Below are 27,912 nucleotides of genomic sequence, written 5' to 3'. Positions count from 1 at the left end.
CTCTAAGATCCAGACAGTGTAGGCAGCATCTGTCACACTCAATGTTTTATTTCAACAGACATCCCTGTTTAAAAAAAAAAAAAATGGTGGGCGAGTTCACCATCTCATCACACCGACACGGAGCACAACTCCCAACCAAGGTTGCAGGTCCTTGGGGCAGCGCTCCAGTCTTTCCAGCCCCAGCACAGAAAGGAGCTGGATTTTCTAACTTGTTAAGAAAAAACTATCAAATATGTTCCTTCCCCCAGAGGTGAGGGCTGAGGCCTCAGGATAGAGGTCGTGGGCTTGAGCAGCTGGGGTCCTGGAGGTGAAGCTGGGCAGTGCCAACTGTGCCAGCAGGAGGTCCTGGGCCACGGGTTCCGAGCCCTAGAATCCATATTTGGCTTGGGTCTGCCGGCGACTGAGCTTGTTTTCTGACCAGGTGTTCTTCAACTCCAGCTCCCGCTCTTTAGCCTGGAACAGAGAGGGGTTGGGAGAGGCACAGTGGGCAGACCGACCAGAGATCACATCACAGCCCTTGGCCGTGCCGAGCTCACGCTGTACCACTGTACAGCCCGGGCCTAGAATTTTTTTTTTTTTTTAACAAAACAGATAAGCCTGGGGACTAGCAGGATGGCTCAGAGAGTAGAGGTGCCAGCCATCAAGCCTGAGAGCAGAGTGCAAGCTCTGGGATCTGCATGGTGAAGAAACCACAAAACAAAACAGTGAAATTTGTCCTGACCTCTATACTCACACTGTGGCACACATCTAAGTAAATACAGACTCATAAAATGTATTAATCAACTTTAATAGAGAGGGTGAAGCTCAGCTGGTAGAGTTCTTGCAGGAAGCACTCAGCTCTACCCCAGCACCTTAGAAACCAAAGAGACGCACACCCACAAATCTCAGCACTCAAGGGGCAGAGCCACGGGAGTCAGAAGTTCAAAGTCATCCCAGGCTATAGCCTGGAATGCGTAAACCCTGCCTCGAGAACCCTGAAAAAATCCTGTAATAAACCTCCCTCTTACATAACATGGTTCCACTAAGCACCTGAACCAGACTCCTGTGAACCAGAGGCAGAGGGGAATGATATGAAGAACACAGCCTCCCCCTAGTGGCCACATGGAGAACAAGACAGTATGCCCACCAAAAAGCTGGTACCTGGCACCTGGCACTGGGCCTTAACTCCACACCCATCCCCAAGTTTAACCGAATCCTATGAGCCCCTAGCATCCTCACCTGATGAATAAGATATGTGATCTGGTGTTTCCTCCGCTGCTGGCCAGTTGGCTGCTCACCTTTTTTCTACAAGAGAAAAGAAAAAGAAAAAGAAAAAGCAGTCCTTAATACACAGATGGAAAGACATAAATTTCTCATATGCCTAGACAGTGTAAAGCTGAAAACTGAGACATTAGACACACAGGCCAAACCTTTAGGGAGAACAAGTGGACTTGGGAGCTGTTTTTTTGTCTGTATACTTATAAAGCTAACATTTTATTAGAGCCATTATGAAAAGCAAATCTAAAGTGAGAATGCTTGCTAGAAGCTGCCTGTTAATCCCCAATAGACTGGCTACTCTTCGAGGTCCGGGCAGGAATTACTTTGTCTGATAACCCCACTCTCCCTCTACCCAAGCTCCAGGCTCTGCCTGTGGACACTGGCTTGAGGAAAGTCAAGGACAGCTTTTATGCCACAGGCATGTGATCTGCTGACCTCCCTCCAGACTTCCTATCCATCTGCCTCTTAACCCCTCTTCATTTCTGTCCCCTTCTCTCCAGCCTGGGGCAGATGTCTGGTCTGGCTCCTATCTACCAACTTACCAAGCCCTCTCATCCATCACCTTTGGCTGACACTGTCCTGTCCTGTCCTAGGACATGTCAACCACCTCCCTGGGACAACAAAGTTCACAAGCTCATTCTTCCTCGATCTATCTTCCAACCTCCATCAGTAACTACTACATTCAACTCCAAACCACACATTGATGCAAACGATTTACTGTCAAGATCTATACTGGTCTGAGCTTTCACTGTGTGGTTTTTCTGTCCTCTGCCAGAGCTGTCTTGGGCTAGAAGCTTTCTCGCCAGCCCCACCCAACTCTCAGAACTCCTCCCCAGAGTCTCCTCAGCACTTATGTAATCAATTTGCACTGTAATCATTTACACTCAAGTGTCCTTAAATCTCTTTCCAACTCTGCTGTCAACTTCTTGGGGAGAGAGGGGGCTCTATCCTTTCTTCTCTTAAAAAGCAAGCTCAACAAAATGAAATAGGATGACACCCTGGAGCTGCGAAGCCCAGGCTCTACCATGCATTCCAACTGGAACTGGAATGTTACAGCAGCGTTCAGTGCCTCCCACAGTGAGTGGACACCAGCAGCTGCCTGGGACTGTGCCGCTCAAGCCCAAGCTAGCAAGCCCTTTCTCCTAAGTGGTTTTCCAGTAAACAGTGATAGATCTATGCTGCTCTAACCACAATTCTTTGCTCTATCCTGTATGACCGCCAACATTCAGTTAAAATAAATGATGGGGGCCTAGAAGGCCATCTGTGACCATAGAACAAAGATAAACCAAATTGGTGGGGGTGGGGGAGACATAAAATCCTTGACCTTGGTGTTGCTGTCAGGAAGGCTTATAGCCAGCTACCCCACCCATGGCAAGCTCGTTAGTAAGTGTCCATACCACTCAGTTGCTAAGTGAAGAAACACTCAGCATTCTGACTGAAAGGAATGTGCACAAGGAAGGCCCTTGGTGTGGGAAACAAGAACGACCAGAGACAGCAGCAGCTACAACAAACTACAGCTATAACAAACTATAACTATAGCTACAACAACTACAGAAACAGTAGACAAGAAGAGCAGCAGCCTGGGAGCCAGGGCCTAGAACCTCCAAAGCTCTGCTGTGCCCACTCCCCAAAGATGGCTGAGCCAGCTCCCAAATTAGTAGCATGGAGACTGGTGTGATTAGAGGGCAGCTGTAGATTCGGATCAGTGCAAAGAGACACACAGCAGAGATCTTTCCAGCAGCTGGGAAGCTGATCCAATTGTTCATTCTCAACAACCAGACCTCACCAGCACATGGACAGCTGTTAAATTCTTTAAAGTTCTGAAAGGCAAGAGTTGTTCCCAGGAAGCTTGGTGTATACTTCATTCCCATGGGTAACAGTATTGGCTCACTATACGTAGGTATATTTAGATAACAAGAGGTCAGATGCATGCGGTGCAGATCAGGAACACCTTGAGGCCTTCCAAGTAGGACACCCAAACGGTCTTCCACACTTACTTTGCTGAAGGACTTCATGGTTCTCTCTTCTGTCAGTGACTTGGTCATCCACTGCTGAGCCCCACTGAGTTGGTCATCACCTTTGATCTCCACAAAGTTGATTTCCTCCCTCCCTCGGTTCCTCTTGCCCTGCAGCCGCTTAAACTGAAAAAGGAATGACACAAAAGAACAGTGCAGGCATGGGAAATGGGGGAGGAGAGCGGAGACACTGCTAAGACCCTGCCACTAGTGTCAGAGCAGCTGGGGCCTCTGTGCCCCAGACACACCATGGTTTCTCTGTGTAGCCCTGGCTATCCTGGAACTCACTCTGTAGACCAGGCTGGCCTCAAACTCAGAAATCCGCCTGCCTCCACTTCCCAGAGTTCTGGGATTACAGGCATGTGCCACCACCGCCCGGCTGTACTTACATTTGATAAATAAATAAATAAATCTTTTTAAAAAGGGGGGGGGGAACTATAGGATTTCTCCTCTAAAGCGTCTCTCAGGACTGGGGATGTGACTCACTGGAGTCCTTACACTAAGTGTGCACTACATCCTGGCTCAGCATCCCTGCCCTGTATAAACTGGCCCTAATGGCACATGTGTGTAATCTCGGCATTCTGGAGGCAGAAATGGGAGAATCAAGGTGACCCTTGACTATGCAGGGAGTTCAAAGTCACTCTCAAAGACAAACAAAAACCTTCCCACCTTTTCTTTCTCATTGGATTGGTATCAGCCATCATCAGATTCCACCCCAAAGAATCCTTGAAGAAAGAGAATGTAGGGTGGATAGATAGTAAGGAAGCCTCAAAAGGCCAAAGGATTCTCTATAATACTCCTGTTCTTTTGTCCTCTGGAAGAATGGGAAGGAGGGAAAAGTTAACAGAGATTAACAAAGGAAAGACAGGAGAGGACAGGACAGGACAACTATCTGAGCATGGCAGGTACATACCTGCAATCCCTACACTGAAGGAGGAAAGGCAGGAGAACTGCATGACTTTGAGACCAGAACCCCTGGGTAGGGAAGGAGAGGAAACAGAAGGAAAAAAAGGAGGGAAAAAAACCCCAGATCACCTGAGACACTGGTCAGGTTCAATGAGACCCAGGACCTGGTGGTACAAGAAACTAGCCATGGCTACTCAGGGAATTTTTAGCTGCTTCTTGAGCTGAGAAGCTGTGGCACTGCACTTGCCTCACAGGTAATCTTAAAGGAGCGGATGCACAAGCTGCCAATCAGAACAAAGATCAGTGAAGGACAGACAGTCATCTTTCTGGGGAAAGTGAACAGAGAATTAATTTTCCTAAGAACTAAGCTGCAACTTCCCTGCAGACGGGACAATTTGTTGCATCTTGATCTTGGGTAGAAGGCCACACAACTTTCTTAAATTTGCCTGTCAGTCAAGTTAAACCCAGGATACTGATGACAATTACTAGGTGTCTCTCAAAATACATTCTCCCTTTCTTTGGTGTAAATGAACCAGTAATTCAGCTAGATTGTCACTCAACTAAAAAACTATTTTATGAGCCTCACAGACCTGACCATGAGAACAGACTCTTGCCTAGTCATAAGGGCAAGTATCCTAGGAAGTTTTAGAAGTCCTCAGAAGAGAAAGGAAATGTCCCTCCTGTCTTTCTCCATCCTGCTGTAGCTCCCATGCAGATGTGATGATAAACATTCAAGCTGCTAGCATGAGAATCAATACAACAGTCTACAGATAGCAGCGCAACTCAGCAGAAACCATTTTGTGGAGCTGTGATACCAGCCCTGGCCTGCCCCAAACTTTCTTTCATAAGGAAAAACTTAACTGCCATTACACAAACTATTGTTGGAGTTTTGTTTGTTAATTACTTTTATGTAAACTTAACACAAACTAGAGTCATTTGGGAAGAGGAAACCTCAAGGTCGGTCTGTGGACAAGACTGTGGTACACTTTCTGACTGACGACTGATTGAGAGGGTTCAGCTCACTGTGGGTGTTGCCATCTACGGGCTGGTGGGCCTGGGTGCTACAAGAAGGCAGGCTCCACAGGCCATGAGAAGCAGGCCAGGACGCAGAGCTTTTCCATGGCCTCTGTGTCAGCTCTGGTCTTCAGGTTCCTGCCATGAGTTCCTGCCTTACCTTCCCTGGATAATAGAGACTACAGCTGCAAAGATGAAACAAACCCTTTCCTTCCCAAGTTTTGTTTCATTCTGTTTTTTGTTCATGGTATTTACTCACAACAATAAAAAGGCTAAGACAATGTGTCTACACATTATTTATATATACAACAAAGAATTAAGATGTAATAAAATTCTTTTTAACTAAAAATAAACTTTGATCAGGTATGGTGGCGGTGCATGACTTTAGTCCCAGCACTTAGGAAGCAGAAGCAAGTAGATTACTGAGTTTGAGGCCAGTCTGGTCTACACAGTGAGACAGCCAAGAGAAACCGTCTCAAAAATAAATAAATAAAAACTCCTCAAGCCTACACAGAGAAACCGTCTCAAAAATAAATAAACAAGCCAGGTGATGGTGGCACATGCCTTTGATCCCAGCCCTTGGGAGGCAGAGGCAGGTGGATTTCTGAGTTCGAGGCTAGCCTGGTCTACATAGAGTGAGTTCCAGGACAGCCAGGTCTACACAGAGAAACCCTGTCTCAGAAAAACCATTAATAAATTAATAGATAAATAGATAGATAGATAGATAGATAGATAGATAGACAGACAGACAGACAGACAGACAGACAGATAGATAGATAGGTAAAATAAATACTCCTCATAATCCCAGCAGTCAGAAGACAACAGAAAATTTGCAAGTTCAAAATCCAGTCTGGCCACATAGTGACACCCTGTCTCAAACAAACAAACAAAACAAAAGCAAGGAAAACTTTGAACCTGGTGTCAAAAATGGTCATTGGTGGGCTAGAGAGTCTCTCTACCAAGAGTTGAATGCTGCTCTTCCACAGGAATTTAGTCTCCAGCCCCACAGCAACTCCACGGGGCCTGAGCCCGCTGGTCTCTGCAGCTACCTACACTAAGAGTGCATTCACCCTACCTCAGTACATAAAGAGATACATAACTAAAAGTAAATCTTAAATTAAAAAAAAAGGCTATCTGTGGGCTCAGGACAGGGCTCTATAAGCCACTACTTGACTAACAAACACAAAGCCTTGTGTTTGATCCCTAGCACAGAAAATAACGTCGTTTTTTTTTTGTTTGTTTTTTTGGTTTTTTTTGGTTTTTTGGATTTAGTTTTTTCGAGACAGGGTTTCTCTGTATAGCCCTGGCTGTCCTGGAACTCACTCTGTAGACCAGGCTGGCCTCGAACTCAGAAATCCAGAAATCCGCCTGCCTCCGCCTCCCAGAGTGCTGGGATTACAGGCGTGCGCCACCACCGCCCGCCTAAATAACGTCGTTTTGGCTTTGTAGTGGTTTAAATAAGCAATGTCTCCCACAGGCTCAGGTATCTGAATGCAGTCCCTAGCGGGGACTGTTTGGGGAGATAGTCCAGTCTGCAGGAACACTGGGGGTGGGCTGTGGGAGTTAAAGCCTTGCCCCACTCTCTGTGAGCTCTCAACTTCCCCCATCCCTACTGCGGCCGTGCAAGCTGCCTGACCCTACGCCTTCCCATTGCAATGGTCTCTCACCCCTTTGGAACTGTAAGCCCAAATATGCCTTCTACAGGTTGTCATGGTACTATCTCATAGCAACAGAGAAGTACGTAATACATTTGTTAACTCACTGCTTCATCATCAATGAAGGAGGCGTCGGGGGCAATTTCCTGGGGAGGGACCAGAGCCGGGTCCGGTGCAGGATAGTAGCCACCACTGTAGTAATCCTGTAGCCGAAACAGAAAACAAATAACTGAGGGAATAATGAAGACAAAACAAAGCAAAGTGCATGGAAAAGGCAGATGCCCACGCCCACGCCCCTCCCTCGGGTGAGTCAGCCCAGATCCAAGGGCCTATCTACCCTCTGGTTCACCAACAGTCCCTGCAGCTCCCTCATTGGTACCACCCAGGCACAGAGGTGTTATTTTAGAGAAGGTGACAAAGAATGTTGTGCCCTGCTCCCTTAGCTGCTTCCCAGTACCACTCCCAACTCACCTCTCCAGTACCCTTAGCCAGACCTGACCTGTTCCTAAGACAACAACCTCTGTTGGGAGCAAGAAGAAAAGGCAGTGCTACAAGATCAGAAGCCACATCACCTCACAGATCAGGCCATCCTCTCCCCGCCCTCCTCTCTCCTCCCATCTCTACTGTACAGTTTCAGGGGGCTGCCTGGCCATGTGCTACAATCCTGCAGTCAGAAAAGGTAAGCTCTTTCCCTGGGGCCCCCACTTGGGAACCAGAGGCAGCCTGCCTATAAACACCCACCATGCACATGTTGCTGGGCAAGGTAGCATACACCTTTAATCCCAGGACTCAGGAGGCACAGTCATGTGAATCTCTTTGAGTTCAAGGCCACCCTGGCCTATGTAGTAAGTTCCAGGACAGCTAGAACTACATAGTGAGATGCTGTCAAATAAACAAGCAAACAAGCATGCTAAAAAATCGGGAATGAGCTAGGTTTGTTAAGGTTTGTTACAACCATCTGTAATGGAATCTGATGCCCTCTTCTGGTGTTATCTGAAGACAGATATATTTATATTCATATATATAAAATAAATAAATCCTAAAAACAAAAACAACAAAAAAAAGAGCTGTGTACTTCATGAATGTAATGGCTCCCCTCAAAAATGAATGTAGACTCTAGAGGAAGACAAGGTAAAACCTGACCCTATGCATAGTCAACTATTTCCTCCTTGCTGCCACTGCTTTTGAGACAGGGTCCGGATATTAGGTGGCCCTCACTCCTTCTGCCTCAGCTGTAGGGCACCAGAACATACAACCAAGCTGTCTTACTGTCTCTGCCTGAAAGGCCACTAAGAACACGTTTCTTATAAGCTAACTGAAAACATGCTTCAAAGTCTTTTTTTTTTTTTTTTTTAGGATTTATTTATTTTATGCATGTGAGTACACCACTGTTCTCTTTAGCGGTTAAGAGCACTGACTGCTCTTCTAGAGGTTCTGAGTTCAATTCCCAGCAACCACACGGAGCCACCGTAATGGAATCTGACGTCCTCTTCTGGAGTGTCTGAAGACAGTTACAGTGTACATATAATAATAAATAAATCTTTTTAAAAAAAATGATTTTCTAGTATCTTATTATAAGGAGCGGTGGGTCAGCAGTACAGAACACTGGCTTCTCTTCCAGAAGACCTAAGTCAAATTCCTAGCCCCCACAAAGTGCCTGGAACTCCAGTTCCATGAGATCCAACACTGTCTTCTGGCCTCTGAGGGGCACATAGTGCACAGACAAATATGCAGGCAAAACACCCAGACATATTAGAAGAAGAAAAAAAAAGATTTAGAAAAACGGTTTTCAAAATTTTGGCTAGTTCTCCTTCCCCACTTTGAAAATGTTTATTTTCCCTACCAGCAGTGGGATAGCCCAACAAGGAAACACCACTTCTCTCTTCCCAGATTGTGAAGTTGAACCAATGGGTTAAGATACAAGACACTACTTGAGTTAAGGATAAATGGCAGAGGCCACCTTGGCATTGTGTGCTGGCTAGCTGCGTGAGTTCTAGGGTACCTATTTTGCAAAATGAAGTTGTCTTGACAAGTTGTTTGACTTTGTTCGTGTGTTCTCTTATGTGACACAACCTGCTACCCAGAAGCTTACACCAAACTTCCCCATTCCTCAGTATCTACGTTCAAAGAGGCAACTCTTAGTTCTAGCATTAGAGACCAATCCTCTCCTACATTCTCCTTAAATCTCCCATGCCACCCCCACAATAAACTTCCATTTTCAAAATTCTATATCAGTAAGTGTCTCTTGCTGATCCATGTCATGAGACACTGGAACTATGGGGAGGTGGTGGGACCATTAACGTGGAGTTTACTGGAAGGAAGAAGAAAGGTCATCGGTGGTATAAGCCCATAGGATTCTTATCTTTCTTTTCTCTTAGTTTCCTGCATAAACTGAGTAACTTCCTCTGCTGCACAGTCCATGATACACTGTCTAACAGCAAGGTAGCAAATGCATGCTCACAGGCCCAAAAGCAAAGCAACCATGGACTAAAGCCCGAGACCCTAAGCCAAAAATAAACCATTATTCTCAAACAGATTACCTCAAGACTTCTGGCACAGTGACAGAAAGCTAACATGCAGAACGAAAGGGTTAGCGACATGAATCGCCCCGTAATACCTGGGTGATAGATCTATTCAGAATAAAAGGAGTGTGTTTTGAGACCTAGTAGACATAAGAAAATTGAGCAAAGTGACCCACAGGCCATATCGTTGGCTCAAACTCTCGCTCTGCACCATGTTCCAGTACTCCTGGCCTGCCCGCTATGTCCACACTCACCTGATAATAAGCACCAGCGGCATTGGCATCGCCATATGTGGGAAACTGATTGTAGCTGTAGTCATCCCCAGGCTTCGGCACCCAGGGAGCCCCACTTGACCCTGCTGCCATCTTAAACTCAAGGGGGGCATTGGCTGCATCGTCCTGGAAAGCTGGTTCTGGTTCTGTGCCTGGAGGCAGCTCTTCAGGGACAGTGGGGACAGGGTAAGGGTATGGCTCAACTCCAGGTGGCTCAGCCTTGTCAGGGAGGGAGAAAAAGTTCTCAGGAGCAACTTCCTCGTCACTGTCGTCCTCCTCCTGTGTGATCTGCTTTGTCACCTGCAGGGCAGCACTCTTGGCAGCAGCCTTGATAGCAGAGGGTGATGGAGTGGTGGTTGTGGTACCCAAAACAGGAGCAAGTGAGGCGGGCTTGGTCTTAGAAGCCAGTCTAGAGGGCTTAGCATCTGAGGAGACATCTGAGGGTTTCCGGGAGAAGGCATGGGGCAGGAGCAACCTGTTAGTCTCTTTCACAGTCAGGTTTTTAGGTTGGGGGAGCAAGGCAGACAAACCAGTCCCCTCGCCGGATCCCTAGTAAGCCCAGGTTTGGAATGAGAGGGAAGAAAGACAAGTCAGAGTTCTTGTTACGTACTAGCAATAATGACAAACAAGATCACAGTCCTGCGACTCTTTGAGGCCCTCAGCCCTTGATGCTGCTGTGTCCGTGCACTCAGGCACTCCTGCTCCAGGACTTACTGTACAAGTTCTTTCTACAACAAGAGGCCATCTCGTCTTGGCTCTGCCCAGTCTAGTTCCATGATTATCTAACATACATAGTTCCTACCTGAACTCTGTGTCTTCAGTAAATACAGTGTATGCCTTCAATCTCACATTAGCCCTTCTTAAAAACCTAAGTCTTGAGTTCAGAGAAATTATTCAGTGATCAAGAGCACTGTTCATCTTCCAGGCAACCAGGATTTAGTTCCCAGCACATACACTGTAGCCCACAACCTCTGGTAACTACAGCTCCAGGGGATCCAATACCCTTTTCTGACCTCGGCATATACACATATATACGTATGTATGTATGTATGTATACATATGTGTGTGCACACGTGCGCACACATATACACAAAATAAAAATAAATTGCAGGGCAGTGGTGGCACACACCTTTAATCCCAGCACTTGGGAGGCAGAGGCAGGCAGATTTCTGAGTTCAAGGCCTGGTCTACAGTGAGTTCCAGGACAGCCAGGGCTATATAGAGAAACCCTGTCTCAAAAACAAAACAAAACAAAACAAACAAACAAACAAAAAAAAACAAAACCAAAAATCTTAGAAACAACAACTGAATATTCAACTTCTCCCTCCTTTGAAGTAGTAATTAGTGAAGCACAAGATTCTGCTTAAGGGCTGGAGAGATGGCTCAGTAGTTAAGAGCAGTCTGCTCTTCCAGAGGTCCTGAGTTCAATTCCCAGCAACAACATGGTGGCTCACAACCATCTGTAATGGGATCTGGTGCCCTCTTCTGGTGTGTCTGAAGACAGCAACAGTGTTCTCATATATATAAAATAAATAAATAAATCTTAAAAAAAAAAAAAAGATTTTGCTTAGGAAATATTACCTGTTGCTAAAAGCTCCTTCTACCAACCCTCCCAAGGAAAGTTCTCTGGGTAGAACGTCACCTGGCTAATGCCATAGTCAAGCACTTAATCCATCAGTTTTTACACTAATTGGCCCCGCCCCTTCAGAGCTCCTCTTACTCATATGAATAGCCTAGATTTTGCTTTCTGTATGCTAAAGGGCTGGTCTGTCCTAAGTGCAGAGAGGACAGTGGAATAAGATTACTGTGTCACTGTCTTGGAGCACCAGGGTATCTTCTCAACCAAGAAATTCCCACAATGAGTGAAACAGGACTTCTGAGGCAAGCAGGGCAGGCAGAGAGGCGTTCATGTGGAGGAGGGCCCTTCTCACTGCTCTAAGTTTACAGGACCAGAGTGAGGTCCTGAGGGCGGGAGGGCAGGAGCCCTGCTTATGTCACCTTAGAAATGTTCAACTTCTTAGCACCATCTGGGATCGCAGCCATAGCCCTCTGCAGGGCCGAGTGTCCGCTCTGCTCTCACAGATCATCTCCTGTGCTTATCTTTCCCACCGTGGAAGACAGATCTTCACTTGTGGAGTGCCTTTCACTAAGTCTGCCTACTCCAGGAAGCCACCCGACGAATCACTACCTCACTCACTCTCCTCATACCAGCTTCTTCAATGCCTTTCCTTCCGCTCTCATTATCAACACACATTCCACACCACTTTCACCAACAATCTTTTTGACTTCCACATGACCCTACCCAAACTGGAAATGACACCTTAACAAATGAAGAGAAGGGACAGCTTCAACAGTGAATATGTGAATTCCAAGACAAGCACTATATAAGGCAGGACCACTTTTCCCCAAAATATAAGAGCACCATGATACCGGGCGGTGGTGGCGCACGCCTGTAATCCCAGCACTCTGGGAGGCAGAGGCAAGTGGATTTCTGAGTTTGAGGCCAGCCTGGTCTACAGAGTGAGTTCCAGGACAGCCAGGGCTACACAGAGAAACCCTGTCTCGAAAAAACCAAATCCAAAAAAAAAAAAGCACCATGAAATCAGAGAGTGGATAAAACAACAAATGTAGGGGGCTGGAGAGATGGCTCAGCAGTTAAGAGCACCATCTGCTCTTCCAGAGGTCCTGAGTTCAAATCCCAGCTCCCACATGGTGGCTCACAACCATCTGTAATGAGATCTGATGCCCTCTTCTGGTGTGTTTGAAGACAGTGACAGTGTACTCATATACATAAATAAATCTTTTAAAAAAAAAGTGTACAGGCAACTGGAAGACAATCAAGAGAGCCAGAGTAAAGGTATCGAGACAGTGATAACCAGTCAATCACAGAGAGGTCACTCAGTTGAGACTTCTGTTCTTGCTTGCAGAGAAGCAGCCAAGTACAACAGCTGCTTGGACTCCCCAGGACCAGACCTGGAATTTGGGAGTCAGAACACCTGACACAAGTGTACTCCAGCTCCACCCACATCAGCTGTCTGACTTTGGGCAAATCCCTCAGTTTCCTCTTGTAAACTATGGTTATAACCTAGGATTTAGTCTTTCCAGAGAAGGAATCCAATAGACACGGGTAAGGCATTTAAAATAGATGGTACCCAGTACCAAGTGAATGCTTTCTAGTCCCTGTTTTCAGATTAGAAACAGGAAGAGCAGGCAATTTACAACACAGACGTCCCAATCATCATCTCAACAGGCTTAGACTCTCCCTAAACAATCCTAGTACCTGAAATGTAATGGACTGAATTAGGTGACAGTCCTCCTGCCACTGCCTGTCCGTCCAGAGGTCAACTCCATGCGCTAATGACAGGAAAAAATGAGAAAAAGGGGGTGCATCACACGCACAGCAGCCACACTGGAGACAAAGTCAGTCAAGGCCACATCAGTCTTCAAATACCTGCCAATGTGCAGCCCTCAACTGAGAACCTTCAGGCACTTTATATCTCTCTAGAAACAATACAGAAAGAGATGAAAGAGCTATGGTATTCAAGCTTACCTGCAGGACAACTTTCTTCTTTGCAGGTTCATCTTCCTCAGAATCTGACTGAGAGAAAAAGAACCAGAGTAAGGTATAATTGTTTTAGAACAGTAGATGAAACACACTCAACAAACATTTATAAAAGACTGAACAGGGAGGCCATTATGCCTTCGAGTACCTCTGCAGAGCTGCAGCCACACTAGCCCTAGTCAAGTTAGTGACGTTCCTGGGCACTGCAGCAGCTACCGAGGATGAACATGCCTTGATTGCCTCAGTTTCTGCCATTAAAATGAGACTATTTCAACCATCCAGAAACTGCCCCACCTGGGGATCCATCCCATATACAGTTACCAAACCCAGACACTAGTGTGGATGCTAACAAGTGCTTGCTGACAGGAGCCTGATATATAGCTGTCTCCTGAGAGGCTCTGCCAATGCCTGACAAACATAGATGGGGATGCTGGCAGCCAACCACTGAACTGAGCACGGGGTCCCCAAGGGGGGAGGCTGGAGAAAGGACCCAAGGAGCTGAAGGGGTTTACAGCCCCACAGGAGGGACAACAATATGAACAAATCAGTACTCCAGAGCTTCCAGGGACTAAACCACCAACCAAAGAGTAGACATGGAGGGACCCATGGCTCCAGCCACATTGGTAGAAGATGGCTTGGTCGAACATCAATGAGAGGAGAGGCCCTTGGACCCACGAAGGCTCACTGACCAAGGATAGAGTAATGCCAGGTCAGGGAAGCAGGAGTGGATGGGTTAGTGAGCAGGGTGAGCAGGGATGGGACAGGGGGTTTTCAGAGGGGAAACAAGGAAAGGGGATAGCATTTGAAAAAAAAAGTTGGGGCTGGAGAGATGGCTCAGTGGTTAAGAGCACTGACTGCTCTTCCAGAGGTCCTGAGTTCAAATCCCAGCAACCACATGGTGGCTCACAACCATCTGTAATGAGATCTGATGCCCTCTTCGGGTGTGTCTGAAAACAGCTACAGTGTACTTACATATAATAAATAAATAAATCTTTTAAAAAAAGTTATTATTAAAAAAAAGAGACTATTTCCTCCATTTGATCCTTAGTGCAAAGCAATGTTATACCTAGTCTTTTTCTTTTCTTTCTCTTTTTTTCCTTTCTTCTTCTTCTTTTTTTTTTTTTTTTTTTTTTGAGACAGGGTTTCTCTGTGTAGTCCTGGCTGTCCTGGAATTCACTCTGTAGACCAGGCTAGCCTCAAACTCAGAAATCCACCTGCCTCTGCCTCCCAAGGGCTGGGGGTTAAAGGCGTGTGCCACCACTACCTGGCTTATACCTAGTCTTATAATTGCATCCAACAGATGAATGGAATTCGGCCCACAATCCACCCAATCTCAGCTTCACATTTAAACCACTTACACAGACAGCATGGCCACTCAGCTGGGGAGCTCCAGTGGGATTAAGTGGTGTATTAACTACTTCTCTATGAGGCATTAAAGGTCAAAACTGCTAGAGAAAGCCATTCTCTCTCCAAGTCTGATCTATTGTGTGCCAAACACCATCCTTCCTGGCTGGGGAAGACAGGAAAATGATACCTCGGAGATCCTGACTGAAAAAGGAGGCCAGTAATACTGGCCTTAGGACTCAACAGGACTGGCCACATTGAAAAGGCCTGCCTGAGCTTTTTCCAAATACAATTGCTGCCTTCAATCGCAGCACAGGGGGCAGGTGGACCTCTGTGAGGTTGAATTGTTTTTAGGCACACATATCCACACACACCCACACATATACATAATTAAAAAGAAAAAAAATGTTTAAAAGTTGTTTTAAATAAGTATTTCCTAGAACCATGGAGGTGGCTCAGCAGGTAAAAGCACTTGACATGCAAGCCTGACAATCTAAGTTTATCCCCTGGAACCACATGAAAATCCAGATACAATAGTGCACATCTGTAACCCCAGCATTCCTATAGCAAGAACTGGTCAGAAGTTCCCAGATGGAGTACACTGTACAAACAGCAAAACAAGAGACCCTTCTTCAACAAAATAGAGAATTCCCAAAAGTTCTCTGACTCCAATGTGGTCACATGGACACATATACATACAAATAAATCAAAGGTGTATTTGCTATTATAGGGGGAGGGGCGCACATGCCACAGTCAGTATGTAGAGGTCAGAGAACAACTCTCAGGAGTTGTTCTTTCCTTCAACTTTAGATGGACTCAGCTAATGAGCTCAGGTAAGGTTTGCACTGCCAAGACTTTACCTGCTATGCCATCTCACCAGCCCCAAAGTAAAATTTAAATTAAGGGCCAGTGAAGTGGCTCAGCCAGTAACAGTGCTTGTTACACAATCCCAGCAACCTAAGCTTGATCCCCAAAACCTTATGTAAAGGTGGAAAGAAGAGATTCCACAAAGTTGTCCCCTGATCTCCGTACACCTACCATGGTGTGTGCACGCGCACACACACACACAAAGAATAGGGGCACAATTCAATGGGAGAGAATCTGCCTGGCATGTATAAATAAATCAGTTGAAAATAAGGGGGCTTGGGCTAGACAGATGGCTCAGTAGTTAACAGTACTCCATGCTCTTTTTTTATTTATTTATTTATTTATTTATTTATTTATTTTTTTGGTTTTTCGAGACAGGGTTTCTCTGTGTAGTCCTGGCTGTCCTCGAACTCAGAAATCCGCCTGCCTCTGCCTCCCAGAGTGCTGGGATTACAGGCGTGTGCCACCAATGCCCGGCTAACTCCATGCTCTTAAAAAGCACCTGAGTTCAGTTCCCCCACATCAGGTAGCTCATAACTACCTGTAACACTCTCTTCTGGCACTGTACTCACTGTTCATACCCCTCCCAACACACACACACACAAACACACACACTTAAAAATAAAATACATCTTAAAATAAATTAAAATTAAAACCTTTTTCCCAAATAAATAAGAGCACTACAACTGTTAACAAAAATGACTTCTCAAGTCCACCTTTCCATGGTCTTGGTCTAGGCATTTGTATTCACCTTTAATCCCAGCACCCAGGAGGCCAAGGAAGGAGATTCTTTGTAAGTTTGAGCCAGCCTGACCCTGTGTTTTTTTTTTTTTCAGTCCTGGGCATCAAAAGTACTAAACACTCTCTAGAAATCCAGCCTGGGCTGGAAAGATGGTTCAGTGGTTAAGAGCACTGACTGGTCTTCCGAAGGTCCTTAGATAAAAAAATCTTAGAAATCCAACCTGGGCCATTTATTCTAATGTGCCTGAAGAGTTTCTCTGTGACCTGTGTGATCGATCTGCTCACAAAGAACTGGGATGCCAACAAGCATGACAATGCCCAAATAACTGTGAAATGAAGTAATTAAAAAAAAAAAAAAGCTGGGCAGTGCTGGCTCATGCCTTTAATCCAAACATTTGGAAGGCAGAGGCAGGCAGATTTCTGTGTAGCCATTATGAGTACAGTAGCAGCATGTGTGTATGGAATTTGCGTGCTTTCTTAGGAAGCTCTTGCTATGTAACCTTGGCTGGCTTGAACTTGTGCTGACCCTCCTGCTCCTGCCTTAAGTGCTGTGCTGGGATTTTACTGAGGCGCACCTCTACATCTGGTTACAGAGGCTTCTAATAACACTAAAACCTCAGGGTGAGGGTGGAGCTCAATGGTAGAGCACATGGTCAGTGTGTGTGGTCCTAGTTACCAATCGCCTGGGGATCTGCCCCCAAAGTCGACAGCTGTGTATTGAAGAAAACATACCCATTTCACTGTTTAGACAGTAACACCAGACTGGCAATGTTGGCGCCTGAGGACCACACTAAAGTCACACAGGGTATCATATGGAACAGCACAAATCAGAACACAGGTTTTTGTGGCAGCCGTGTCACCTACTGGGTAGGAAAGGCAGCTACTCACCCTACCCAAGGCTAGCTAGAATACTACTACCCGTCATAGTGACGCTGAGACTGTACCGGCTACTGTCCAAGAAAATGCATATAAACCAAGGTTGCTAGCAGAGCTCAGGGTTATCATTCTCTCTCCCTCACCACAAGAAACACTCAACCAAGAAAAAGGGATACCCCCCTCTCTCCTGCCTTCTGATCCTGGAGAGCTCAAGAAACCCCAACACCTTGCTCTCTCATGTAGACCTCAGGGTCTCATGTAGCCCCAGCAGGCCTCAAAATGACTGTGCAGCCTGGATGCCCTTCAACTTCTGTTGCTGCCTCCAGAGTGCTGAGGTTACTAACCTGCATGGACCACCATGCCAAGTTTTAAAATTCAAGGCTGAGACTCAAATTTAGGTCCTAATGCCCAAGGCACTCTAGCCACTGAGCTGCAACCCCAAACATAGTACTGATGATTATAAAGAAGGGGGAGGGGAGGACACCATGAATATAGCTTCCCATATTATGTAATACAAAATGGAAGATGTATGCTTGGAGCTATTTCTGGAATTCTCAAGACCTAGAGAAGGTTCCGTAATTCAGAGCGTTTGCTACTCTTCCAGAGGACCAAGGCTGGCTGTCCAGCACAAATATGGTGGCTCACAAATCCCTTCCAGCCATCATGGGCACGGCACATCTATGGCACACAGACATACACGCAAGCAAAATACCCATATCTATAAAATAAAATTAAAAAAAAACTTTGAAATAAAAAATGCTGAAAATTCTATTCCAATCTCAAGTCAAAATTCATTTTTTCTTCTCTTTTTTTGAAACAGACTCTCATGTCATCTAGGCTGGCCTTAAACTTAGTAAACACCCAGGGAAGATGTCCTTTAGCTCCTCCCAGTCCTCCATCATCCACCTCCATAGGACTGGGATTATAGGTTACCACCACCCCAGGCACTCATGAAACAATCTTAAAAACGCATTACACTTATTTGTACTGACTTGTGCATGCTGTAACATGATGTTTGCTGGAGCACACAGGTGAAAGCATGTTTTCCTGAAGCAGACACAGTTTTGATATAGCAAGCACATGACAGGCCCATGATGCAGGAACATAAATATGACCCGAGACTGTGAATGAGCACTGAGCATGGGCTTGGTCTGTTCCGCCTCCCCATTCTTCGCTAACAATGCACATGTATTGGTTCACCTTACAGAGCCTTGTCGAGCCCAGCTTCTGGTAACACTGCAATCGAGAGAAACTCACCCAAGAACTACACGTGAGGTTCCAACTTTCCCCTCAGAATACTAAAATATGCTAATCTGATCCTTGCATCACCTTTCTGTCACTCAGATAATAGTGACAGAAAACTATCAAAAGCTTTGTTTTCCATAATTAAGCCATATGCTCCTATAGGAGCTGAAAACTTTGTATAAACAATAGGAATATGGGGGCTGGAGAGATGGCTCAGAGGTTAAGAGTACTGTCTGCTCTTCCAGAGGTCCTGAGTCCAAATCCCAGCAACTACATGGTGGCTCACAACCATCTGTATTGGGATCTGATGCCCTCTTCTGACCTGCAGGCACATATGCAGGCAGAATGCAGTATACATAATAAATAAATCTTTAAAACAAAAAACAGTAAGAATACTATAATTCCGGGGCTGGAGAGATGTCTCTGTGGTTAAGAGCTCCCGCTGCTCTTCCAGAGGTCCTGAGTTCAATTCCCAGCAACCACATGGTGACCCACAACCATCTGTAATGAGATCCAATGCCCTCTTCTGGTGTGTCTGAAGACAGCTACAGTGTACTCATATACATAAAATAAATGAATAAATCTTAAAAAAAAAAAAAGAATACTAAAATTAAGGTCTGAGGTAACTTTGTAGATAAAGTGCTTACCACACGAACATGAGGACCTGAGTTTAATATACAACCTAGATAAGGAAGGAAGGAAAGAAGGAAGGAAGAAGGAAGGCAGGAAGGAAGAAAGGAAGGAAGGAAGGTAGGCAGGCAGGCAGTCAGGCAGGCAGGCACAGTGGTGACCCACAACTAACTGCTTGAAACTCCAGTTCCAGAAGACCCTGATGTCCTGTTCTGCCTGCTCCACAAGGGCACAAATCCACACCACACTCAGACTCACACCTAAGTGTTTATATAAGCAGTATAGACAGTACAGATAGCTGCAAAGATATTCTCTTTAACCTATAGAGCTGCTTACAAGTCCTGCAGAACTTTTGTGGGCTGTCAGCAATGCTCGTTTGGTTGTGAATCCTGAGTTGTGAATTTTTCTTTTCTTTTCTTTTTTTTTTGTTTTGTTTTTTGTTTTGTTTTGTTTTTTTGTTTTTTGGATTTGTTTTTTTTTTTTTTTTTTTTTTGGAGACAGGGTTTCTCTGTGTAGCCCTGGCTGTCCTGGAACTCACTCTGTAGACCAGGCTGGCCTCGAACTCAGAAATCTGCCTGCCTCTGTGTGAATACTTTTTAAATTATTTACCTTATGTGCATTGTAATTTTGCCTGTGTGTATTATGTCTGTGAGAGACTGTTACTCCCCTAGATCTGGAGTTTCAGACAGTTGTGAGCTACCATGTGGGTACTGGGAATAGAACTTGGGTCCTCTGAAAGAACAGCCCCCAGTTGTGAATATTTACAACCCTAATAAACTCCATGATTTCCCAAGGTGGACTTTGGTAGTATATTTGGTGTGTTGTAGGTCCTGCATTTGGAGTAAGGAGACATTGTTTAAAATTCCCCAGGAATAATGTTATACAGCACTGTTGTGTCTCAACCTGTACTACTGAGTAAAACTGAGACGGGGAAGGCATTGATATACCTCTTAGCCTCATGGAACCCTAAACCTCAGTGGCCACCACTGTCCTCTCTAGCTGCCAAGAGTGACATTCTCCACACCCAGAGACTGCTGAGCAAGGGCGGAAGCAGACAAGCTCCATTAGGCCAAGTCCAGCGGGATCTGCGCATCTCTCAGTGCCTCGATCCCCATGGCAGCCTCCCTCTTATCTTCTGAGGCTCTGGTTCTGAGACTCTCTCCAAAAAGCAATCACTGGCTCTCAGGGCCAGGAGCCAAGTAGGAAATCAAGGTTAAGAACAGACACTCCACCTCGCCAGACTCCAAATAAATTATACTATTATCTCATTAGCTGGATTCACCAACTTCTTTAACTCTTTGGTCTCTTATCTGCCCTTTGGTTAGGATTTGTTTTTTGACTTCCTTTCTGATTAGTGCCTGCCCAAGGGTCTTCTCCTTATCTTTTCAGTTAATATGAAGAAGAACCAAGGACTCATAGGTTCAAATCTAACCTCAGCCTCCACTTCAAAATTATATGGTTTGAGGAAACTTGTCAGAGTTCTCTAAACCCATTTCCTTCTAGGTAAACTAGAGTTAAGTGCCTTGCACTGAAAGAAGTGGAGATAGGCGCGTGTCTGGAACACGCCCTAGCATTTGCCAGGTGAAGGCAAGAGGATCACAAGTTAAAGTCACCCTTCACCACATAGGAGAGTTGCTGACAGCCCAGGCTAGACCTTATTTTAAAGGGGAGAGAAAAGAGCTCAGTGCTGTGCCAACATCTTCAGAAGGTGCCCACAAACATGAAGGTGCCCACAATCATTAGCAGGGCCCAACCCCTCAATTTGTAATGTTTGAAATAGGGTCTCACCCTGAAGACCAGTCTAGCCAGAAACTCCAGAGCTCCGCCTGTTTTTTTACATCCTGTGATTTAAGTTTTAAGTGCTGAGAATTAAAGGTGTGTTCAACCACATTCCACAAGGAACCAACCCTAAAAGTTCTTTTTGTGTCAGAATATACTATGAAAATTCTAACGTAAGACTTGCTATCCTAAGTCTGTCTTTTTCAGTATCTTCACCCCATAGGCCTAGAAAAAAAATCAACCAATGACTTTTGTAAGGTTTCAGTAAGAAGAGGAGCAGGGTCTGGTGAGATGGCTCAGCAGCTCCCAGCAACCACACAGCAGCTCACAACAATCTGTAAAGGGATGCAATACCCTCTTCGGGTGTGTCTGAAGAGAGCAGTGGTGTACTCACATAAAATAAATAAGTAATTTTTTCTTTAAAGAAAAAAATTTATTTATTTGATATATGAGTATCTTGCATGCACACTTGCGTGCCAGAAGAGGGCTCAAGATCTCATTATAAATGGTTGTGAAGCTGGGCATAGGGGTGCACGCCTGTAATCCCAGTACTTGGAAGGCAGAGGCAGACAGATTTCTGAGTTCAAGGCCAGCCTGGTCTACAGAGTGAGTTCCAGGACAGCCAGGACCACACAGAGAAACCCTGTCTCAAAAAATAAATAAATAGGGGCTGGAGAGATGGCTCAGCGGTTAAGAGCACTGACTGCTCTTCCAAAGGTCCTGAGTTCAAATCCCAGCAACCACATGGTGGCTCACAACCACCTGTAATGAGATCTGATGCCCTCTCTGGTGTGTCTGAAGACAGCTGCAGTGTACTTACATAGAATAAATAAATAAATCTTTAATAAATAAATAAATAAATAAATAAATAAATAAATAAATAAATGGCTGCTGGGAATAAAACTCAGCAGCCAGTGCTCTTAACCACTGAGCCATCTCTCCAGCCCCCAAATAAATAAATCTTTAAAAAAACAGGTCAGGAACCTGTGATGCTATGGTCTCTTTCAAACAAAACAAACAAAAAGACCAAGAAGAACAATAAAGGGGAAAGAAAAAACAGATAATCACCCACTCCACGGATCATTATTAAGTCAGAAGCCCAGAGAAGCAGGGCTCGAGGCACAAGCCTATAATCCCAGCACTAGGGAAGCTGAGGCAAAGGATCTTGAATGTAAGGATAACTGGGAACTAGGCCAAACACACAGTAAAACCCTGTCTCAAACACAAACACACACACACACACACACACACACACACACAATGGTAGGAAATGATAATCATCAAGGAAAAAAGAAAGCTGTCTTAATTTTGGACAAATTAGTTTACTGGGATGATGCATAAAAGGAAACTTAAAAAACAACCAAACAACCCAAGATGTTGTAGGTGGCTTCTTCCTTTTTCCCCTGAAACAAAGCTGAGAAGTGCTAAAATCCTAAAAACAAAACAAAACAAAAGCTTTCTGGCAGCGACTTATCCATGTGCAGTGGTTTGGAAGAAGCTGCCCCATCGGCTACAGGAAGTAGCACTATTAGAAGATCTTGCCTTTCTGAGGTAGGCAACATCTTTGTTTGGGGGTGGGATTTGAGGTCCCAGAAGCTAAGCCTGGCCTAGTATGTCTCAGCCTCTCCCTGCTGCCACTGGATCTAGAAGCAGAACTCTCCGCTGCCCCCCAGCACCAAGTCTGCCTACTTGCCACCATGCTTGCTGCTATGACAATAATGGGCCGTAAGCCAACCCCAATTAAATGTTTTTCTCTATAAGTTGCCGTGGTCATGGTGTTTCTGCACAGCAAAAGAAATCCTAAAACATTCTGCAGACATGCACAGAAGACCCTCTATATGCACAACATGGTGCTCAGAACCAAAGCTACTAGAACCACAAGGGACCAGGTGACAGGGCTGGAGAGATGGCTCAGCTATTAAGGCACTGGCTGCTCTTCCAGAGGACCCAGGTCCAACATCCAATACCCGCATGAACTAACAAACAGCTCTAGGTCCCTTCTGGGGATTATACGCCCTCTTCTGGCCTCTGTGGACACTGCATGCATGCCATGTAAAGACACATTCTGGAAAAGTACCCATCCACATAAAATATAGGCAGAGCGTTGGTGGCTCCAGCCTTTAATCCCAGCACTCAGGAAGCAGAGGCAGGTTATCTCTGAGATTAAGAAACTGTCTTTCTTGTTTTGGTTTGGTTTTTTTTTTGTTTTTCGAGACAAGGTTTCTTTGTATAGCCCTGGCTATCCTGGAACCCAGGCTGCCTTTCCCTAAAAGTTATGTTCAGGGGCTGGTGAGATGGCTCAACGGTTAAGAACACTGACTGTTCTTCCTAAGGTCCTGAGTTCAAATCCCAGCAACCACATGGTGGCTCACAACCATCTGTAAAAGAGATCTGACACCCTCTTCTGGTGTGTCTGAAGACAGCTACAGTGTACTTAGATAAATAAATAAATAAATAAATCTTAAAAAAAAATAAGGGTGCTAGAAAAGGGGAAATCATTTGAAATGTAAATAAAAAATAAATCGAATTAAAAAAAAAAGTTGTGTTTAAAGAACAAAACTACCAATGTGAATAAGACCCAACTGGGAAACAAACAGCTGGGGCGTGGCATTCACCTGACTGCAGTTCCTCCGCACTTCAGAAGCTCAGTGGGTCAAACACACAAAAGCCTTCCATTTCCTGCCACTTTCACAAACTACAACTTCCACCACAAATCTTTTTTGGCTATATGAGACAAGGTCTTGCTATGTAGCCCTGTTTGGCTATGTAAATTCAGAGGGTCCTAAACTCAAGGCATTCCTCCTGCCTCAGCCTCACAAGAGCTGGAATTACAAATGTATCCGAGCAAGTTGTTCTAATGCTACCTTCCTGCACAAGATGAGCCTTTCCACAGCTGTCACTGTGGAGAGAAGCGTTCCCCAAATTCAGCAAATCCACTACACAGTTAAGTCTAGGGGAAGAGGAGCCGAGGGGAGCAGTAGCAGGCAGCCGTCTCCACTCCACTCATGGGGCAGCCTCTCTCTGGCCACAGTTAGATCAAGGTCAAGGTTAGTTTCAATGGTGAAACAGAAGGCTTTTGTAAAATCTTAGACCAAGAAATGACAAACCTAGGTGAGAATAAAGGACAGGCGATATGAAAGAAAGTTTTGAAGCAGACTGGAGACTCTAGGATCTCCTTCCAGAAAGAATCCATTTTAGTTCACTCATTCAAAAAAGAATGTAGAGTGCTCCCCATCATCAAGGAAATTTTCTCTTCACAACAGATGGAGACCACCATAGAAAACCACAGCAGCAGCCGGGCGGTGGTGGCGCACGCCTGTAATCCCAGCACATGGGAGGCAGAGGCAGGCGGATTTCTGAGTTCGAGGCCAGCCTGGTCTACAGAGTGAGTTCCAGGACAGCCAGGGCTACACAGAGGAACCCTGTCTCGAAAAAACCAAATCAAAAAAAAAAAAAAAAAAAAAAGAAAACCACAGCAGCTAATCAAAATGCAGGGCTGTGAAGCCCAGTCCCAATGGACAGATCCACCTATCAACAACTCCTACACCCAAAGGAGAGGTAACCTTAGAGAAGAGGGGGCGGCCAGATGACCAGGCAGTTTGCTATGACAGGGTGTCTCCTAGTAACATCAGAAGCTACACCCACGGCACACGGCTGCGTAAACATGAGCTGAACAAGGGCAGCAGCCACAGCTCTCCACAGAGAACTACAGGCAGCCATGCTGGGAGAGGACGGTCCTCCCCAGGCAGGAGCACACCAACCGCTGACCAACCGAATGGTCATCCCTGAAAACACAGGTAGAGAACAACATACAGTCTGAGCGTCTGAGCACCTTACATATTTAGAAATACATATACATACACACACACACACACACACACACACACACACACACACACACGCGCGCGCGCACGCACGCACGCACGCATATTAACAACAATAAATTAAAAAAGGACATGAGCCAGGAGTGGTGGCACACGCCTGTAATCCCAGCACTTAGGAGGCAGAGGCAGGCGGATTTCTGTGTTCGAGGCCAGCCTGGTCTACAGAGTGAGTTCCAGGACAGCCAGAGCTACACAGAGAAACCCTGTCTCAAAAAACCAAAAGAAAAAAAAAAAAAGGACATGAATTTGAAAGAAAGCAAAAGGGGATATATATGAAAGGACTTGGAGAGAAAAAAAGAAAAATGATATAATTACAATTATAATTTCAAAAGTAAGAGAAGTTAAAAAAAAAAAGTAGAGTCCTAAGTAACTTCTGCCTTCATGGAGTTTCTATACCAGAGAAGGAAGAAAACCTAAATATATAATGTAATGGAATAAGGTGGCTAAACTACAGAGAAAAACAAAGCAAGACCCAACATGGTGGCTCACATCTCTGACCCAGCACTCACAAAGCAGAGGCAGGGGGAATTTGAGGGTCTATGTAGCAAGTTCCAGGCCAGCCAGGGCTCCATACTAAGACCTTGTCCCCCCAAAAAAAATCAAAGCAGGGAGGGGTGGGTGACAGGAAAGGGCAGGCCAGAAGTGCTTCGAACATGCCTCACAAGCCAAGACTCCACAGAGCGTGATGAAAAGACCAAGACAGCTACTGAGGGAAAACTGGGAGAATCAAAGAACTTTACGTACAAAAGATAAAGATGAGGCTGGAAAGATGGCTCAGCGGTTAAGAACACCTTTAACCGCTCTTAACTGCTCTTCCGAAGTTCCTGAGATCAAATCCCAGCAACCACATGGTGACTCACAACCATCCGTAATGAGATCTGAAGACAGCTACTGTGTAATCACATACAATAAATAAATAAATCTTCAAAAAAAAAAAGAGCCTAGGATGGACCAATTTATTTACTAAAAGATAGAAAGTAGCTGGGCAGCCAGGCAATGGTGGTGCACACCTTTAATCCTAGCACTTGGGAGGCAGAGGCAAAGGCAGGGATGCAGGCAGATTTCAGTTTGAGGGCAGCCTGGTCTACTGAGTGAGTTCCAGGACAGGCAGGGCTACACAGAGAAACCCTGTCTTGAAAAAACAAACAAACAAACAAACAAACAAACAAACGATAGAAAGCAAAGAACTGTCACACGCTGTCTCATTTATCTTGGAAGTCCTCATGGAAGAGGCCTCATCTTTTCCCGCTTAAACATCTGAAAACAATGTAAGTCAGGCATGGTGGCACAAGTCTTTAACCCCAGAACCCAAGAGGCAGAGGCAAGAGGATCTCTCTGAGTGCAAGGTCAGCCTGGTCTACAGAACAAGTTATAGGGCATCTAGGACTACATAAAGACCATCAAATAAACAAACAAACAAGAAAACAATATAATCTTAGCTGCCCCAGCTAGAAATTATACCCTAATCCTCATCTAGCCTTGACAATATCTAGGTGGTGGAACTGAAGGTTTATACAGACCCAGTTGTCCATCTCCATTAAGATCTTGCATACCAGACCACACTTCACATCTGTAAACAGTATGGCAGGGCTAAAGATACAGCCCAGCTGACAAGAATGTGCACCTAGCATGCACCAAGCCCCAGCCATGAAGGTAAGCCGCAGAAAACAGGAATGTGGTGTTCAGCTGTAATCCTAGCACTCAGGAAGTAGATGAAGGAGGAGCTGGAGTTTAAGGCCAATCTTAGCTACTAAATTTGAAGCCAGCCTGGGCTACCAAGCCCTGGTTGAGTAAGTTGTCATCCCAGCTACAGGGGAGACTGAAGCAGGACAATCTAAAATTCAAGTCAGCCTAGACAATCTGGAAAAGCCATTTCTCAAAATAAACAATGGGAAAAGGGCTGGGTTTTGTAGTTCAGTGGAAGAGCATTTACCTAGTATGTGTGAGGCTACAGGTCCAACTCCCTGTGTGTGTGTGTGTAGGGTGTGGGTGTGTGTGTGTAGGGGGGTAGGTCATACTCAAATTCTTAGCCCAGGGATAGCATAGCATACTTTCTAACCCAGCACTAGGACTCTGAAGCCCAGGCTGGGCTACACAGAGATTAAGGAAAGCTTGAGCTACCTTAGCATCTCAAAATAAAGAAACATTCCAACACCACTCATGCCCTTTACCTCCTTCAGGTGCTCTTATTCTCTTATTCTAGAGATGGGGCAAAGGCTAAGGCTGGTCCTGGATGTTCAACAGGAGCACTCTAGTCCTACCAGCTGTCACTTCAGGTACCACTTTTAACCTGACCTCAATATGAGAAGAGAGGCCAACCGAGATGAAGATGCTAAAAGGTAAAATAGTGTCTCTATTCATGCGCCTTGGCCTGTCAGTATCAAGGATACCTACCATGCATCCCTTTCTGCAAGCAAGCCCCAAGTTCCGGAATGCCTCATGGCCAATAACCTAACTCCCCAAAGCAGACAAGTGCAGCTGAATATAACCGCCTTCTAAGAGGATTCTAGCGGCCCTGAGTCAACGGATGCGTTTGTTGAGCTCTATTATGGCTACAAGTCCCTCCTACCTCTAAACTCAAACCCAATGGGACCTGAGGTGCCCCCCTAGATACTCACATCGCCCTTATGCAGCTCCGGCGCCGCTATCCTAACCGGTTCGGTTCTCTTCTTTGGCTTGGGAAGCCCCAAGGGGGGTCCGACACCGCCCACAGCTGGGGGCACACTGAGACCAGGGCCTTGAGGGGACGGCAGCCCCAGCCCCTCCCCAACTCCCGCAGCTTCGGCCGGGCTCACTCCTGCAGGTGGCGGGAAGCCGCCCAGGCCAAAGGGCAAAGGTGGAGGCGGCTGCAGTCTGGGGTCTCCGGTGGGCGGGGGCAGCAATAGCGGCGGGGGAAAGGCTGGGGCCAGCATCTGGGGGGGCGGGGGCAGCAAGGCCGGACCTTTGGGTGCGGGAAGAGAAGCGAACAGGCCTCCTAAAGTGGGCCCCGGCATAGGAGCAGCCACGTCTTCTTCCTCTGGCTCCGGCTCCGGCTCATCCGGCTCACTATCGTCGCTGCTGGCATAAGCAACCAGAGACATGGCGCCTCCCGCCTTTGGGACGCCCTTGCTGGTAGACTAGGCCTACTTGAGACCCGGGATGTCCCGGCGGCCTAGTAGGCCCTACCAGCGGGCAAGGCGGGGAACCGAAAAGCGCTCCCTGCTCCGTGCTCTAGAACTATCCCCGGCAGGAACCCATGGCCAGGGTTGATTTCCACCGAGTAGGAATTCCCGCTACACTTAAGCTCCTAGCACCAAGCAACTACACACAGCTAATGGCCGCCGAGTCACTCCGCCTACTAGTC

The 27,912-nt window shown here is 45.9% G+C and overlaps 1 protein-coding gene across 1 annotated transcript; it reads right to left on the bottom strand.

The window, feature by feature from the left end:
* Positions 1–30: 30 nt before the first annotated feature.
* Prcc (proline rich mitotic checkpoint control factor) lies at positions 31–27,912 on the bottom strand. Its single transcript, XM_052180172.1, has 7 exons — positions 27,188–27,912; positions 13,192–13,239; positions 9,624–10,190; positions 6,955–7,050; positions 3,255–3,398; positions 1,219–1,284; positions 31–453 (listed from the first exon to the last, which is right to left on the bottom strand). Exons 1-7 carry the CDS (start codon positions 27,647–27,649, stop codon positions 367–369), a joined length of 1,470 nt encoding a protein of 489 aa, XP_052036132.1. The 5' UTR covers positions 27,650–27,912; the 3' UTR covers positions 31–366.

Source organism: Apodemus sylvaticus, chromosome 4, assembly GCF_947179515.1.
Source record: "Apodemus sylvaticus chromosome 4, mApoSyl1.1, whole genome shotgun sequence".
In the NCBI taxonomy this organism is placed as follows: Eukaryota; Metazoa; Chordata; class Mammalia; order Rodentia; family Muridae; genus Apodemus; species Apodemus sylvaticus.
The sequence above is the reverse complement of the archived record's forward strand: the minus strand, read 5'-3'. Positions and strand labels throughout refer to the sequence as shown.